Source organism: Pongo pygmaeus, chromosome 2, assembly GCF_028885625.2.
Source record: "Pongo pygmaeus isolate AG05252 chromosome 2, NHGRI_mPonPyg2-v2.0_pri, whole genome shotgun sequence".
Classification (NCBI taxonomy): Eukaryota; Metazoa; Chordata; class Mammalia; order Primates; family Hominidae; genus Pongo; species Pongo pygmaeus.
In genome coordinates, this window is record NC_085930.1 from 96,819,998 (window position 1) to 96,836,642 (window position 16,645).

The 16,645-nt window shown below is 39.5% G+C and overlaps 1 protein-coding gene across 7 annotated transcripts in view; it reads left to right on the forward strand.

Moving 5' to 3' along the window:
- Positions 1-435: 435 nt before the first annotated feature.
- Positions 436-16,645, forward strand: part of TASOR (transcription activation suppressor) — a 65,808-nt gene continuing 49,598 nt past the window's right edge. For 6 of the 7 annotated variants that reach the window (XM_054482025.2, XM_054482022.2, XM_054482028.2 and 3 more), the window contains exons 1-5: positions 436-3,472; positions 12,450-12,595; positions 14,486-14,578; positions 16,030-16,102; positions 16,385-16,476. In XM_054482025.2, the coding sequence (XP_054338000.1) occupies positions 3,142-3,472; positions 12,450-12,595; positions 14,486-14,578; positions 16,030-16,102; positions 16,385-16,476 (735 nt within the window). In that variant the 5' untranslated portion in view covers positions 436-3,141. Of the gene's footprint in view, positions 3,473-12,449; positions 12,596-14,485; positions 14,579-16,029; positions 16,103-16,384; positions 16,477-16,645 lie in introns of those variants that run through there. The other variant, XM_063661049.1, reaches the window with a different exon arrangement.

Consider the following 16,645-nt stretch of genomic DNA (forward strand, 5'->3'; position numbering starts at 1 on the left):
ACGCCCAGCTAATTTTTTGTATTTTTAGTAGAGACAGGGTTTCACCGTGTTAGCCAGGATGGTCTCGATCTCCTGACCTCGTGATCCGCCTGCCTTGGTCTCCCAAAATGCTGGGATTACAGGTGTGAGCCACCACGCCCAGCCCATGCCCAGCTAATTTTTCTATTTTTAGTAGAGAAAGGGTTTCACCATGTTGGCCAGGCTATTCTTGAACCCCTGACCTCAAGTGATCCACCCGCCTCGGCCTCCCAAAGTGCTAGGATTATTATTATTTTTTAAAATAGAGACAAGAGTCTCACCATATTGTGAAGGCTGGTCTTGAACTCCTAGGCTCAAGTGATCCTCCAGCCTTGGCTCCCAAAGTGCTGGATTACAGGTGTCAGCCACCACACCCAGCCACATTTCATTAAAGTTTTTTTTTTCTTTTTTAATAAATATTGATTTGGAATGAGAAACAATTTTTATCTTCACAAAATTTAAGATTCAACGTCTGTGGAGGGCTAATGGGTCTGTCTAGCCTTAGTTTTAGGTACTCTACTAACAACCTGTGATTGCTTTATGCATAGCCTATGAGCTTACAAGTAGAGTTGCCTTTTCTTGAGTGGATAAGTGGTGGCATTAGTATGCAATTAGTTGTTTTTGTTTGTTTTTAATAGAGACAGGGTCTCACTTATTGCCCAGGCTGGGCTTGAACTCCTGGGCTCAAGTGATTGTCTTGCCTCCACCTCCCTAAGTAGGATTTTGACGTGAGCCACACCTGGCTACAATTAGTTCTTATTTTTGAATTTGATAAAAATGAGCTTTTAGGGATGCCTTCAATGAATCAACAAAAAAGAAAGTTACCAATTTGGGACTGCAATGTGAATTTCTGATCTTCTGTACTCTCTTTTAAATCAAGTAAAGCCCTTCCCCCAACTAAAAAACTTTTTCTTAATGTATTTTTCCCTCAACCTAGACCTCAGTTTTTCATTTAAACATATTTTAAAATATGTGTGTGTGTGTTTTGAGACGAAGTCTCAGCCCAGGGTGGAGTGCAGTGGTGCCATCTCAGGTCAGTGCAACCTCCACCTCCCAGGTTCAAGCAATTCTCTGCTTCAGCCTCCTGAGTAGCTGGGATTACAGGCATGTGCTACCATGCCCGGCTAATTTTTGTATTTTTAGTAGAGATGGGGTTTCACCATGTTGGCCAGACTGGTCTCGAACCCCTGACCGCAGGTGATCTACCCGCCTCGGCCTCCCAAAGTGCTGGGATTACAGGCGTGAGCCACTGCGCCTGGCCTAAAATGTGTTTTTAAACTATTTACTAATAATGGATTTACACTCTCTTTCGTATGATTTACTAAATTGATTCGAATAGGTTGGGCAATTCATGATTTTTTTTTAATATCAGCTGTTAAACAGTGGTAATGTTTATTAGAAGACAAAGGAATCCAATGTTTATTAGAAGACAAAGGAATCCCAAGGGTAATGTTGCCCTTGGGAATGCTCTTTAAGCCTGGGGCTTTATTATGATGATAATTTGGTCTGTAAACTCCTTGGGAGACAGTTTGAGACTAGAGATCTGGGTCTCAAACCTGATCCTGCTGCCTGGCGACCCTCAACAAAATGTCAGCTCTCTGTTGCTTCGTCCATAAAATGAATAAAAGTGCACAGCTGCTGTGAAAATTAGGTCTTAGAGAAGCGGTCAGTGCAGTGCTTAAGTACTTACTGGGAGAGTTAAATAGACCCGGTTTCAAATCTTCGGCTTGTTACCATAATTTGTCCAATGTCTTGCAACGCGTCTTTTAAATTGTGCAAACTAGTATCTACCTCATATCTGTTGCTGTGAGGATTAAATGGAGATCATGCACGTAAATCACTTGTCCAGTCCGTGTCTAGCACATAGAAAGCACTCAGTAAATATTGGCTGTACTCACGATAACCCGTGATAGTTTATACGGACAAGGTAGAAACTACTATGTAAAGGGCTCTTAACTATGAAGTTGTTCCCTTTATGGGAGAGCGACGACCTGCTGTATATTTTTTAATGTGACCACAAGTTTATTTTTTCTTTAATATACGTTTACTATAGGAAAACGTTGGTGAACGTTCCAGTGGAAGAAACAGTAGAGTTAGAGGTTTTTCAGTGGCCAGATTTTTAACAGAAGTAACCATAAAAAGGGAACAAATGGAGGCCAGGTGCGGTCTCCATGGGGGCGGGGTGTGCGACCGAAGGAAAAAAATGGGAAAAGTTAACAGCCGCCTCCCCTCAAACTCCCCAGAACCAAATCCTGTTAACACCAGGTTGTTAAGTCCCATCAGAGGATCTCAGGTGAAAGTGCTTGCTGGAGCTGTGACACTGGGTCACACCCTTTGAGATAAAAGAGAAGGCCGTGTGCGAGTAATCTACCACAAAGATACAAGATCCGGTGAGAATAGCAGGTAGCAGAGGCCGTCGAGGCTTTTAGGCTATTACCGCGTAGCGCATTCTCTTATCTCCTCTCCACGTTTTTGTACACATGCAAATAGTTCATAAAACCGAGATCGTCCCGCATCCACTGCTATGAAGCCCGTTTGGGCCGAGATAACTCGTGCGCAGAGGAACGGTTTTGCCCACAAATGGGCGACGCCTGCGCTCCGGGGAAGAGGCCAAGCTCGTCTCCCTCGCCTGCAGCGCGGCGGGGGGTTCCCCGGGAACCCGAGGATCGCCAGGGGCCCACGCATTCCGCAGGCCACGGCTGCGGCGTCGAGGCCCTCGCGGGGCGTTGCGGTCACCCCTTTTGGCGGGCTCGGGCGCCCCGAAACTCCGCCCCCCGACGCGGTATATCCGCACTCGCGGAGGCGGGTGCCGCGCTCCCATTGGTGGAGTGGCCCGCGGTGGCCCCGCCCCCTCCGGGCCCCGACGCGCGCACGTTGAGTGGCGGGGGAAGGCAGAAGAACTGCTCGAGCGAGGAGCGGCTCCGAGGGCCGGGCAGCACGGTTGGGGTGCCCGCTACAGGGCCCCCAAGGGGCTGCCAGGTCGGGAGCGCAGCCTGAGGCCACGGGGGGAAGGGGGTGGGTGGGCTGAGAGCAGTTCGGTGGCGAGACTGGCCCGCCGCCCCTTCCCCCCACACCCGTCGACCTTGTGGGCAGAAGCTTCCCAGAGCTCCTTACGCCGGCGCGATGGCGACTGCTGTGGAGACGGAGGCCTCTCAGCCGACGGATGCGAGTTGGGAAAGTGGCGGCGGCGGAGACGACGAGATGAAGCAGGCGCTTCCGGAGCTTGAGTCCTCCCCACAAAATGGCGGCGGCGGCGGCCTCAACATCGCTGAGCCCAGCGGCGGCGCTGGGCCTGAGGAGAACGCGGGGGCCGAGGCCGCCCAGAGCCTCAGCCACGAGCAACCTCAGGACTCCTCTGAGGCGGGCGCGGCCGCCCTGCCCAGAGGCCCCGAAGAGCCCGAAAGGCCTGTTAGGAGGAGTTTTCAGATCCCCAGGAAGAGCAGAGAAAAGAAAGGTGGTGCCTCCCCTTCTTCTTAACCCCCTCTCTCTCTCCCCTCCATCTTTTCATTAGAACCTTTCTATCTCCTCTTCCCACACCCATCTGAGATACGTAAACACGCATGCAGCGCCGGCCGCCTCTCCCCTCACCGCCACGGCCGCCCAGCTGCCGCGCTTGGTGCGAGAGAAAGCGGTGGAACCACGCTCCCCTGCTGCCCCTCCCCGCGGAAGTTGGAAGTAGCTCAGGTTTGAAGCTTGTCCGTAAGGCTGCAGCTCCCAGAGAGGAAAGATGGTGCTCGGCGCCCCTCCCTCCCAGCCCCCGAAGGCAGAGAAGCTGTTGTGTCCTCCTAAGGATGCTTCTGAGAAGTCTCGCTATGGAAATAGCCCGTGGCCATGGATTCTGGGGCTTTCTCCAAGGCCATTGCCAATGTTCTGAGGACCACGAGTGCTTCTCCCCGTGGAAATTCTTCAGTTCTGTGTGTCTACTTGAAATGTGCTTGATGCCAGCGTCCTCCCTTATTTAGAAATCTCTATTAGTAGATGTGATCCATGCACACTGCTGTTTTCCATCACACTTCATTTCCATGTAGATTTTTCCCCCTTGTTTTTGAAGCGTTAGATTAAATAGGTCTCTCTCTCTTTAAATTCGAACTTAGTATTGTTTTTTTTACATTTGAAAAGAATGGCAAGGTAGGTTCTTGGCGCAGTAATTTCCCAATGGAAAAAAACTAATGAGAAGTTACCTTATTCTCAAGAGTCACCAACTTGGTCTTCTAGATGGTAGAACTTCAGGTTAAAAAAAAGTCCAGTCTTAGTTTTTGGAACCCATATGGAAACAGTTACATTAATTACTTGTACTTTTAAAAAAATCTTAATGCCATATTGTTAATATGGAGTCAGAATTCCTAATGGAGGTCAAAATTAGTATCGTTTTTTGTTATTGGGGTATTATTTTTTAACTATCCAGTAAATTTTGGATATTCTGATTTTAGACAACTTCCTTTTTGCCCTACTGTGTGGTTAGGTTTTCATTATTGACTTTGGAAAATAATAGGATTTGTTTTTTTCCCGTATCTTTTCCATTTATTTGGTATAGAATCTTGGCTGTAGCATTATACTGACTTTCCATAAGCATCACCAGTTCCATTTGCACTACTGGAATTGTTTGAGCCTTTTATTGGAAAAATACAAATAAAGTTCATTTGTTTGGATGGCAAAGCCAAGAAAATACTTGGTGTGAAAAACCATGTTGACAAAGATGAAGTTAACCTTTGGAAATTAGCATGAGGAATGTTTCTAGAAATATCTTTTGAGTTAATGTAATAATTTTAGGGTTCAGAAAGATACTTTTAAAGGTCAAGACTGTCAGTTATTTTCGTGTATTTAGTTAAGATTTGAGATGTATGATTATAGTCTATATGAGAAAAGTTCCCAGTGTAATCAATTGGTAGAGAATAGGTAGGAAGTACATTCAAATGGGCTCTGGTTATGAGGTAGGAGGTGGAACTATTTTTTTTCTTCACAGCTTGATAAAAGCCGTTTGAAGTCTGCATTTTTTTTTTAAGGTTTAAGTGCCTAAGAATATGGACAAACCGTGATTTTTTTTTTTTTTTTTTACTGTTTGTTAGGACCAGAACATTGGCCTAGAAACTCTTCAAAATTTAGTTTGAAATGTGGGAAGGCAGTAGGAACTGGAAAGGCACTGTGTTGGTGTGTTTTTTTTGATTAGATAAAATCCAGAGATAGTTGTAAAATAGACTTCAGTTGAACACACTAAAAGTGAAAATAATTGAGGGATTAGGAAATATAAACCTAGCTGTTGTGCCCCACAGTCTTGTACCTCTTGGGTAAAACTTGTATTTTCCATTTTTACTTAGAGACAAAAGTTGGGAGGAAAATATATCGCAGTGGACTTTTTCATGATGAGTGAAAATGAGCAATTTTTAACTTGTGTAATTATTTATACCCTGAACGCCAGCTGTTCAAATAGTAAAATAGCGATTTAAATAGAACTTTAAAAAATTAAATAAGCAGCTATTTTACTACCATGAATTTTATCTTGTTCAAGCTGAGAGAAGTTAGTGGTTGGTGATAGAATTTAATACATAAATTCAACTTTATTAAAAAAAATTCATCATAAACAGTGCAGGTTCTTTTGCATTCATATTTTAATATGGCAGACCTTTTCTTGTGACTGTGCTTTTCCAGTGAAATTTAAGATTAGGACTTAAATATTTTAATACCTTAAAGGTCACTACTATGCAAATGTAACTTGACTCAGAAAGTTCTTTTTTTGGTCTTGCCAGTGGTGTGACATCCAAAATAACTGCCATTGTAATTGAGTAATAATATTGGCAAACACTTGTATAGTGCCTAATAAGTTGTGGGCATTGTTCTAAGCAATTTACATACATTGACTAAATCTCAACAGTGTTTTGTGGTAGGTACTATTCCCATTTTACAGATGAGGAGACTAAAGTACTGAGAAGTTAGGTAACTTGCTCCAGGTCACACAGCTAAGTTGTGGAGATGGAATTTGAAGATAGTTGTAGAGTACTTTTACTACTATAGAAAAGAAAAATCTTGCTACCCAGTTTGAATAATCTAAGGGTTTAAGTTAGCTGCTTTTGATCTGACCTGTTAGTAACAAAAACTGTTCCCCCCCCCATTAAATATAGAAATATTTAGTATGTTTTCATCCTTGGGGAATTTTGACATTCAGAAATTATGTTCACTATCAACATTTGATTGGTACTGACATATTAAGTGCGTCTTTGACTGGAAAGGTATACATTTTACTGTTTTTGTTGTATGTTATTTATTGGCTGAGGCATGATTCTTATATTTAACCAAATTGTAGAATTTAACCAAATTGTAGAATTGCATTTTGTTGATAGATGTTTCAGTATTGCTTTCTTTAAATCTAGTGAGTCATAAAAAGTAAATTAAAATTGGTAATTGCATTTGATGCAATTTTTCCCTCCAAAGTTCTTGGGAAATGGAGTAGCGATGATTCACTTTCTGGAAAACGTTTATTGGTTAATGTTTTTGTAGGGTCCAAGGGAGTCTCAAAAATTAATTGCTCTCATGTACTGTTTCTATACTGGTTTAGTCCAGAAGTAATGGTTAATTCTCCTAACCTCCATCTTCCCCCACAAAATTTTCACTTGCCTTTTTGAAGCCATTGGAGCCAAGTCTCATTCTTAAGGAAATTTCCGTGGTATTTCATTAGTTGTATATGGATGAGTGGGTTCTGAGAACGATAGCTCTCTCCATACATAATAGCAAAGTAATCAAGGTAAAATTTACTTTGAGCTATCCTCAGTCCAAAAAATGTTGTTTCGTATTTGTACTCTTGATTCCTGCCAGCATATTCATTTCTAATTGTACACTATGTTCAACCTTGTTGATGTAGAGATGAAGTACCCACTCCTAAAGTATTGTCTGTGGTAATTTTTTTTAGAATGAAGAAAAGTGATTTTAAAAAAAGATCTTACTGTGAAGAACAAATGGATGGAGAGTGGTTGTATTATAATCATTAATAGACGTCAGCTGTGAATTCAGAGAAAATTTCAGATCCCCAGCCTCCTCTTGCTAATTATTTCGTCATCTTCTATGAATTAGTTACTTTAAATCAGACAGTTGTTTATTTATACTTCGTATTACCCATTTGTATGTCTTTTTTGTTTTGGAGTCAGAGCCTCTGTCGCCCAGGCTGGGATGCAGTGTTGCGATCCCGGCTGACTGCAGCCTTTGCCTCCTAGGTTCAAAGGATTCTCCTTCCTTAGCCTCCCCCAGTAGCTCGGATTACAGGCATGTGCCACCACGCCCAGCTAATTTTTGTATTCTCCTTAGAGGTGGGATTTTTGCCATGTTGGCCAGGCTGGTCTGGAACTCCTGACCTGAAGTGATCCGCCCTCCTTGGCCTCCCAAAGTGCTGGGATTACAGGCATGAGCCGCCACGCCCAGCCGCATTTGTATGTTTTGATAGGAGTGGTCTGTCTTTTAAGTTTAGCTTTTTTAAATTTATGTATATATGATAATATTTTTTGTGATACATGTATACATAATACAAAAATATCTGCCTTAACACCAAACAAATTGGTAAAACTAATTGATGAAGATGTTCTTTTGATAAAGGAACAAAGCTGATTGATGACCTAAATTATATATCTATGCCCACTGCCTTTATAAATACAACCTTCAAATCTTGAGTGTGGGCTGGGCATGGTGGATCATGTCTGTAATCCCAGCACTTTGAGAGGCCGAGGTGGGCGAATCACGAGGTCAGGAGTTTGAGACCAGCCTGGCCAACGTGGTGAAACCCTGACTCTACTAAAAATACAGAAAATTAGCTGGGCCTGGTGGTGGGCGCCTGAAATCTCAGCTGCTCGGGAGGCTGAGGCAGGAGAATCGCTTGAACCCAGGAGGTGGAAGTTACAGTGAGCCAAGATCACGCTACTGTACTCCAGCCTGGGCAACAGTGCAGAACTCCATCTCAAAAAAAAAAAAAAATCATGAGTGTGTTTTGTATGATACTAATAAAAAATATTTGATGATAGTATGGCTAAGAGTCAGAAAATTTGAATTCCAGTTCAAATTCTATGATACTGTCAGTTTCCTCATTTGAATTAAATCTCTAAGTGCCCTTCTAAATCTGCTCTTCAGTCTCATAAAATACATCTATAGTTTGTAAGTAGGGAAACCTTGTATGATCAGTAATCAACTTAGCTGTTTTTCTGACAGGCATTTAATGGAGATCGATTAAATAAGCAAAATTACACATTTCTTAATGTGTGAAAGAACTTCTATTGCTACTGCTGTTAACCTTTATAAAACAAAGGGTGTTACGACTCTTGGCCCTGTTATCTCTAGAGGAAAATTAAAATCAGAAAAAATTAAGAGATTCGAGAGAAGATGTGAGGGTAGAAAGAGTAGTATTAGAACCAAATTCTTTTGTTCTTTTATATTAACTTCTGTGTCTAAGTGTTGTATATGAGTTCTAGTCATAAAATGAGGAAACAGTCATTTTTCCAGCTGTTGACATGATTGGACATTGTACATCTAATAGCCATATGCACACACATCATATATTTCAGGATACAAGATAGGGAGCCTAATCACTTGAATTTGAATCCCAGCAGCTTGATTCATTCATTAACCCTGTAACCTTGGGCCAATTCAAAGGCTATTTGTCTCAGTTTCAATTGAGAAACGGGCATGTTGAACTTCATAGCATAGTTTTGATGATTGAGATGATACATGTAAAGCTCTTAGTACAGTATTGAAGGTGGTACTTAACCGCTAATGGTTAAGACAATAACTGTCGTAATCTAGAGAACAGTGTATTGAATACTGAGTTCCCTGAGTGAAATGGATGATTCATATACATAATGCTTTCCCTATTTGGATAGACACAGGGTTGTTTATTATTACTACCTCAAATAGTGACCCATAATTGAGATTTTTGACTTAAATATTTTCTTTAAAAGGAGTGACAGGATACATTGATCGAGATACATGTAGTGTTAAATGACCTCTGAGGATATAAAATAGACTACCAGAGAATGTACATTCAGAACATGAACTTAATAAATTTTCTGAACTGCTGTTAGCAGCAAGTTGACTTGAAATCCTTAAAAATAGTTGCAGGATAATTTTATTATCTTAGAAATTATCACCAGAAAAAATGAGAAATTATAACTGTCCTAACGAAGCTACTGAGGCATTTGCAATACAAAATAATTAGGATACAGATATTGATTGTTAGAGCTAAAATGCTTTTTTCTTTTCATTTGCAATAGTTTTTTTCCTGTCAGCTGTCATTTTTAGTATGTTGGACATGACTCGGACATTGCTTTGGAGTGAACTGGAAATGTTAAGTACTTTGAGAATAATTTGGATGTGAACTTTTATGCAGATTTATGATTTGACTAATTTTTTACTTATGATTAGATGAATGGTAGAAATTGTATTGGATAGCTTAACTAATGAAAATTTCTTTTATGTAGACTATAAAATTTCATAGAAATTGGCAGCCATGTGATACCTTTTTTTGTGTACATTTTATATATCTGAAGTCATTTTGTTTAGAAACAAAATCATGTGTAAAACCCAACTTTTAAAATCATAACCCAACTTTTAAAATCATGCTTGGCCCACTTTGGTTGTGAAAGCCTATAAAGACCTCCACATGCTGCTTTCCTTGCCAAGTTTTTCACAGTTTAATTGGGGACAGTTATCACAAAGATAAGATGTTTTTGTCCTACATTCCATAACACAGGTTTGAATGAAGACAATATATGGCTTCTACCCTCTTTTCTGAGCTTTCATTTGTGTTTTGTATATTACGAATTGTTGAATTTGTGAATGAATCAATTTTAAATCACAGTCATTTAGTAGTAGAATATATTGTTAACCATTTTTAAAGCTCTTGACAAAATTTCTCATTTTCTTGACTATTTAATATTTTTAGGGCTGGCACTCACAGGTCTAGCTACTGGGATATGGGAAACATGAGTAATGAGCAAGGCAGGTACAGTTCCTGCTCTCATGGAGCTTACAATCAATAGGTTACTGAACATATTCGTCTGCTACAAGTTTGATTATAGGACACTTTGTGTTGGGTAGGCTTGTTCTATCTGAGTACTTGTTTGAGCTTACTCCTGTTTATTTTTTAATTGTATTGCTATAACTGTGTTGACTATTTTTTTTGGTGTGCAGTTCCAAAATAGTGGTAGCTATTTGTTTGTACACATTGTGCCATTGAAAACTACGTTTTTACAGACACTTCTGTAGTATATATATGGTTTGGTAAATGAATGGATGAATGGCTCTGTCATTTGACATGTCCTTTAAAGTCTAATAATCATGTATAAAAAAGACAACAGTTGCTGCATCTGTTACCTTTAGGAGTATGTACAAGTGGAACATTATGTTTTCAGTAGTGACCTGTTTCGACTATTACATTTCTTGACCCTTATTAAATAGTGTCTTGAAAGAAATTAAGGTAATAGAGAATAACATAGTTTCTATGAGTAGTTCTCTCTACAGTGAAAAGTGGTTCCTTTTTGATTTGGGGAAATATATATATGTATAGACTTTTAGGTGTATTAGTAAATTAAAGTATTTTGTGCATAAGATAGAAATTTGAGGTTACTAGACTAGTAATTCTCAAGAACTAATTGCATAGTTGACTTAAATGTTTTAAAAATTAAGTGAGTGCTGGGCACGGTGGCTCATGCCCGTAATCCCAGCGCTTTGGGAGGCCGAGGCAGGTGGATTACCTGAGGTCAGGGGTTTGAGACCAGCCTGGCCAACATGGTGAAACCCCACATCTACTAAAAATCTAAAAATTAGCTGGGTGTGGTAGCAGGCATCTGTAATCCCAGCTAGTTGGGAGGCTGAGGCAGGAGAATCGCTTGAACCTGGGAGGCACGGAGGTTGCAGTGAACCGAGATTGTGCCACTGCACTTCAGCCTGGACAACAAGAGCGAAACTCCATCTCAAAAAAAAAAAAAAAAATTCAGTGGGATGTAGAATGGTTAGGGATGTGGAGGATAAAAACTTAAATGTCCTGGCTGGGCACGGTGGCTCATGCCTGTAATCCCAGAACTTTGGGAGGCCAAGGCGGGCGGATCACGAGGTCAGGAGATCCAGACCATCCTGGCTAACACTGTGAAACCTCATCTCTACTAAAAATACAAAAAAAAAATCAGCCGGGTGTGGTGGCAGGCGCCTGTAGCCCCAGCTACTTGGGAGGCTGAGGCAGGAGAATGGTGTGAACCTGGGAGGCGGAGCTTGCAGTGAGCCAAAAGTGCGTCACTGCACTCCAGCCTGGGCGACAGAGCGAGACTCCGTCTCAAAAAAAAAGAAAAACCTAAGGTCCTACTATGTGTCGGATGCTATGGTTAGGGCTTTTTCCACGTGTTGTCTCATGTATGGCATGTGGCGTATAGTGGTTATTAGGGTAGCTGGAGTTTGCCGTTTTACATATGAGAGAGCTGAGCTATATAAGTAATTTATTTACCTGCATTTTACTCCAAGCCAGTAATGCTAGGTCTGGTATTTGTGTCCAGCTTTGACTCTAAAGCCCCACATGTTTTCATTTTATTAAGTTGTCATAATAAATGTTCTACTACTTTTTGTGGATTATACTAGAAGCCACGTGAGTGCAGCATTTTATTTTTTATTTTTATTTTTATTTTTGAGACAGGATCTCGCTCTGTCTCCCAGACTGGAGTGCGGTGGAAGAACATGGCTCACTGCAGCCTTGAACTCTTGGGCTCAAAGGATCCTCCTGCCTCAGCCTCCCAAGTAGCTGGGACTACAGGCATGCACCACCATGCCTGACTAATTTTTTTTTTTTTTTTTTTTTAATGGTTTGTAGAGACAGGGTCTCACTATGTTGCCCAGGCTGCTCTGGAACTCCTGAGCTCAAGCAGTCTTGCTCCTTGGCCTCCCAAAGAGCTGGAATTACAAGCATGAGCCACCAAAGTTTTTTTTTTGTTTTTTTTTTAAACTTAAAGACCAGTGTGTCAGTAACAGCATATTTTGTTACTTCACATAATGTCTTAAATGTTTTTATGCTCTCATACATGGTATAGGTAGTTTGCTGAAATACACAGTCTGAGACATACTTCAGTGTAACATAAAATAGGAGCTAAGTTGAGTATAAACACAGGTTCTTTTAAGAGTCTTTAAGCAATTTAGGTTGTCTAATATAGCATGCTTAAGGTTTGCAAAATTGCACCTTCCTTGTCTGTGTATGTAATGCCAGATCCTCATTGTTGAAGGAACTAGTATATGTAGGCAACTAGTTTTACATTTTTTTCAATGAGTTAATAAGTATCTCTTTTGCATATCACAAAATAAGATAGCCTTGATGCCTTTTTTCATGTTATTTAAAGTTACGTTAACCCACAAAAATATAAGGAGCTATATTTAAGATGGAGTAATGTTAAACACTTTAAATGTTTGTTTTTTTATTTTAGCACTTTTCCAGCCATTAACTCCAGGCTCTCGAGAATTTGAAGATGTTGTAAATATTCTCCATTCTTCTTACCTTGAACCAACCTCAGTAACAAATTTTAACTACAGACGTGCTTGCTTGATACACAATGAGCTTTTGGAAAAGGAGGTATGTTTTAAATTATGCTTACTGTAAGATTGTTTTCAGAACCAGTTAACAGCCTGGGGAAAAAATGTTGTCTAGAAATACTAAAATTTTTAGGAAAACCAAATTACAAAGGGAAAACAAGTTTTTGTTTTTGTTTTTTTTTTTTTTTGAGATGGAGTTTCGCTGTTGTTGCCCAGGCTGGAGTACAGTGGCGCGATCTCGGCTCACTGCAGCCTCTGCCTCCCTGGTTCAAGCAATTCTCCTGCCTCAGCCTCCAGAGTAGCTGGAATTACAGTCATGTGCCACCACACCTGCCTAATTGGGAAAACAAGTTTTAAATGACACTCTTTTTTCTACCAAATGTTGCTGTAGCATTACATTTATCTGCTATGTTAAATTGTTCCTAATACGCAATTATGTAAAATAACTTTTTAACTGAAAATCTTAAGTATAGAGATAGCTTACTAGCTAATGGTTTAATTGTAAATTCTGCTGAGCATGATGGCTCATGCCTGTAATCCCAGCACTTTGGGAGGCCGAGGTGGACGGGTTGCTTGAGGCCAGGGGTTTGAGACCAGCCTGGCCAACATGGCAAAACCTGTCTCTACGAAAATTAGCTAGGCATGGTGGCACATGCCTGTAATCCCAGCTTCTTGGGAGGCTGAGGCACGAGAATTGCTTGAACCCATGAGGTTGCAGTGAGCCGAGATCGCGCCACTGCACTCAAGCTTGAGTGATAGAACAAGAACTCTGTCTCGGATAAATAAGTAAATAAATAAATTGGAATTCGTAGGGCTTTTTGTTCTTTTGAGTATTGTACATGTTAATTAAATGCCTAAATTGGAAAGTAATTAATGAAGTCAAATATGTGGGTGTGTTTGTTTTTAGGACATGCTTAATTTTTTCCACAATTATTGCCTGGTGGCTATATTATGATTTTATCATTAGTGGATATTCTTAGTGAAAAAGTTCAAACAAAGAAGAATAATTGAGCATGTTAGACAGTGAACTTAAGTTTCATGTACAAATTAGAATATTTGAGTTTTGATTTAGGAAAAGCCAGCATGTATAGATGTTTTGAAATATTTGATGCATAATGCTTTCCGATGGACCTGAAACATGAATTTTTTATTTTTGCAAGTTGGTTAACCAAGTGGTACCAGGATTTAATTTTGAAAGGTTCCCTAAAGGGCACTGAATCCCAGAGAAAATTAAAATCTTAGTAGTTTGAATTGATGTGGTTTCATGCTATGATAGCGATTATTTGTTAATTTCATATGAAAATTTAGTCTGAAGATACATTAGTTATATTATTAAAGAGCAGTAATAGCCTGAATATAAAATGTTAGATATTTTATATTTTAAATGCATATCTATTTTATAGATAGGAAAGCCAGTGGTTTAGGATAACTTATAGTTCCAACTACTTAGATAAAGTCACTCTTCCATCCTATAAATATGTGTGGAGCACATCTTACGTGCTTGGCATTGAGAATACAGTTATAGAGAAAAGAAGCATTTTTCTTGTCCTAATTGAGTTTATAGTCTAGAAGTTGGTCATTCAGATTTATTAAACCACCTGTTGGATGCAGTATACCATGTTAAGTAAAATGGAAAATACAAAGATAATTAAAGCATGAATTTATAATCTGTGGGAGAGTTGGAATGTGGTAAAATTATAAGAGAAACTTAAAGATTGGTGAGCATTAGATGTTTATTTGACTATATTAATATTATATATAAAGAGCCAGTTAAAATAGGGGAAAAACTGAAGGATAGAGAGTATAGAGAGATAGAGATTATTTTTCCATTTTGGTAGGTGTGAGATTTCTTGGAAAAAAAAAAAAAAACTTGTAGCTTGAAAAACATAATCACATGCCAAGTAGTTTTTATAGGTTTAATTTCATTTAGTTTACAGAAAAGCGAAGAGAACTGAAGTTTGATGGTCGTTTAGATAAGGAACTTTCAGAATCCTATGCATTTCTGATGGTAGATCGATACCAGGTGAGTTAACGCATTTTTTAAAAAACAATTTGGGGATGTTTCCATTGTAAGTTACTAATTTTGTGATTATTCAACAGTATTCTTGACAATTACAGACTTTTTTGATATATAAGTGGAATACATGATTTAATGGGGCAAAATGTTTATTGTTTGTAATTTGTTTTTCAAATGTACTCAGTTTTTTCTCTGACCAGTCCTATTTTCTTCCCCTAGAATGTGCTTGATAATAATACTTTTCTCTTTATTTATTTATTTATTTTTTTCTGAGATGGAGTCTTGCTCTGTCATCCAGGCTGGAGTGCAGTGGCGTGATCTTGGCTCACTGTGACCTCCATCTCCTGAGTTCAAGCGATTCTCCTGCCTCAGCCTCCCAAGTAGCTGGAGTTACAGACACACCCCCCACACCTGGCTAATTTTTGTATTTTTAGTAGAGACGGAGTATCACCATGTTGGCCAGGCTGGTCTTGAACTCCTGACCTCGTGATCCACCCACCTTGGCCTCCCAAAGTGCTGGGATTACAGGTGTGAGCCACTGCGCCTGGCCTTTTTTCTTTATTAAAAAGATTATCTTCTGTATTGTTGATTATATGTGAGATTATCTTCTATATTGTTGATTCTATGTGCCTGGAACCTTTTTTTTTTTTTTTTTTTTTTTTGAGATGGAAGTCTCACTCTGTTGCTCAGGCTGGAGTGAAATGGTGTGATCTCAGCTCACTTACTGCAACCTCCTTCACCCAGATACAAGTGATTCTTGTGCCTCAGCCTCCCAAGTAGCTGGGATTACATGACATGCCACCGCACCCCGCTAATTTTTTTGTATTTTTAGTAGAGTTGGGGTTTCCCCATGTTGGCCAGGCTGGTCTTGAACTCTTGACCTCAAGTGATCTGCCTGTCTTTGCCTCCCAAAGTGCTGGTATTACAGGCGTGAGCTACCATGCCTGTTCTGTTTTTTCCCCTTTTAATCGAAGATATTTAGGTGGAATAATATTTTGCTGTTTCTAGTTCTCTTTGAAAAGTAATGGTTATATATATTGAGTGGCAGGAGTTAAGAGTATCTGTCACGCCTGGCATGAAGAAAAATGACTGAAAAGTAGCCAGGCATGGTGGCGAGCGCTGGTAGTTCTAGTTACTTGGGAGGCTGAGGTGGGAGGATCACTTGAGCCCAGGAGTTCAAGGTCATGCCACTGCACTCCGGCCTAGGGGGCAGAGGGAGACCCTATCTCTAAAAAAATTAAATAGAGAAAAATGGATTCTAGATATGGTTACTTTGAGAAGTGTAAGTCAGTTTTACGTTAATATTTATAAAGTGGCAAATATATAAGATTTCTGTGATCTAGAATGATACGTAGTTAAGAAGCTTTGTTTTTATTTAAACCAAGTTTATAAAATTATTTTTTCATGTTTTAAATGTTATTATGACTGCAAGATGAAGTATTTTTTTTTAAATTTAGGTTCAAACCATATGTGAAAAAGGATTACATGTGGGTCAGTCCAAAATAACAATTCTTGGCAGTCCTTCCATGGGTAATCTTTTTCTTTTTAAATATAAATATCTACTGCTAAGTTGCTGTCTAAAAATACATTATCTCGTAATTTCACTGCAGTTGTTATTAAATTCATGCTTTATTATGTTCCCAGAAAAAGAGACTAGTCATAGGTTCTGAAATGTAAGATCAGTTTTATCTTTTGTTTCTGATTTTTGCACACTTCAAATTGATGAAGGATAACTTTTTAAAAATGTCTTATTTTAGTCCTAGTGATTTTGAAAAATGTAATCAGTTTACTTAATTTTTCCGTCTTTTCTAGGTGTCTATCTTTCTAGGTATGCTGATTTATTACAAGCAAATCCTTTGGACACGGGGGCAATGGGTGATGTTGTTATTTTTAAAATAATGAAGGTAATTTAAACTTACACATTTCATGTATGAAAAACTACACTTGATTTGGATTTTAATTTTTAGATGATGCTAAATCTTCAGGAGATTGTTTAAAAGTTCATGCTTGTTAGTGTTTGGTAGTTAAAGATACTTTTGAAAATGGTTTATTTGCCATCTTTTTGTGTGTGTG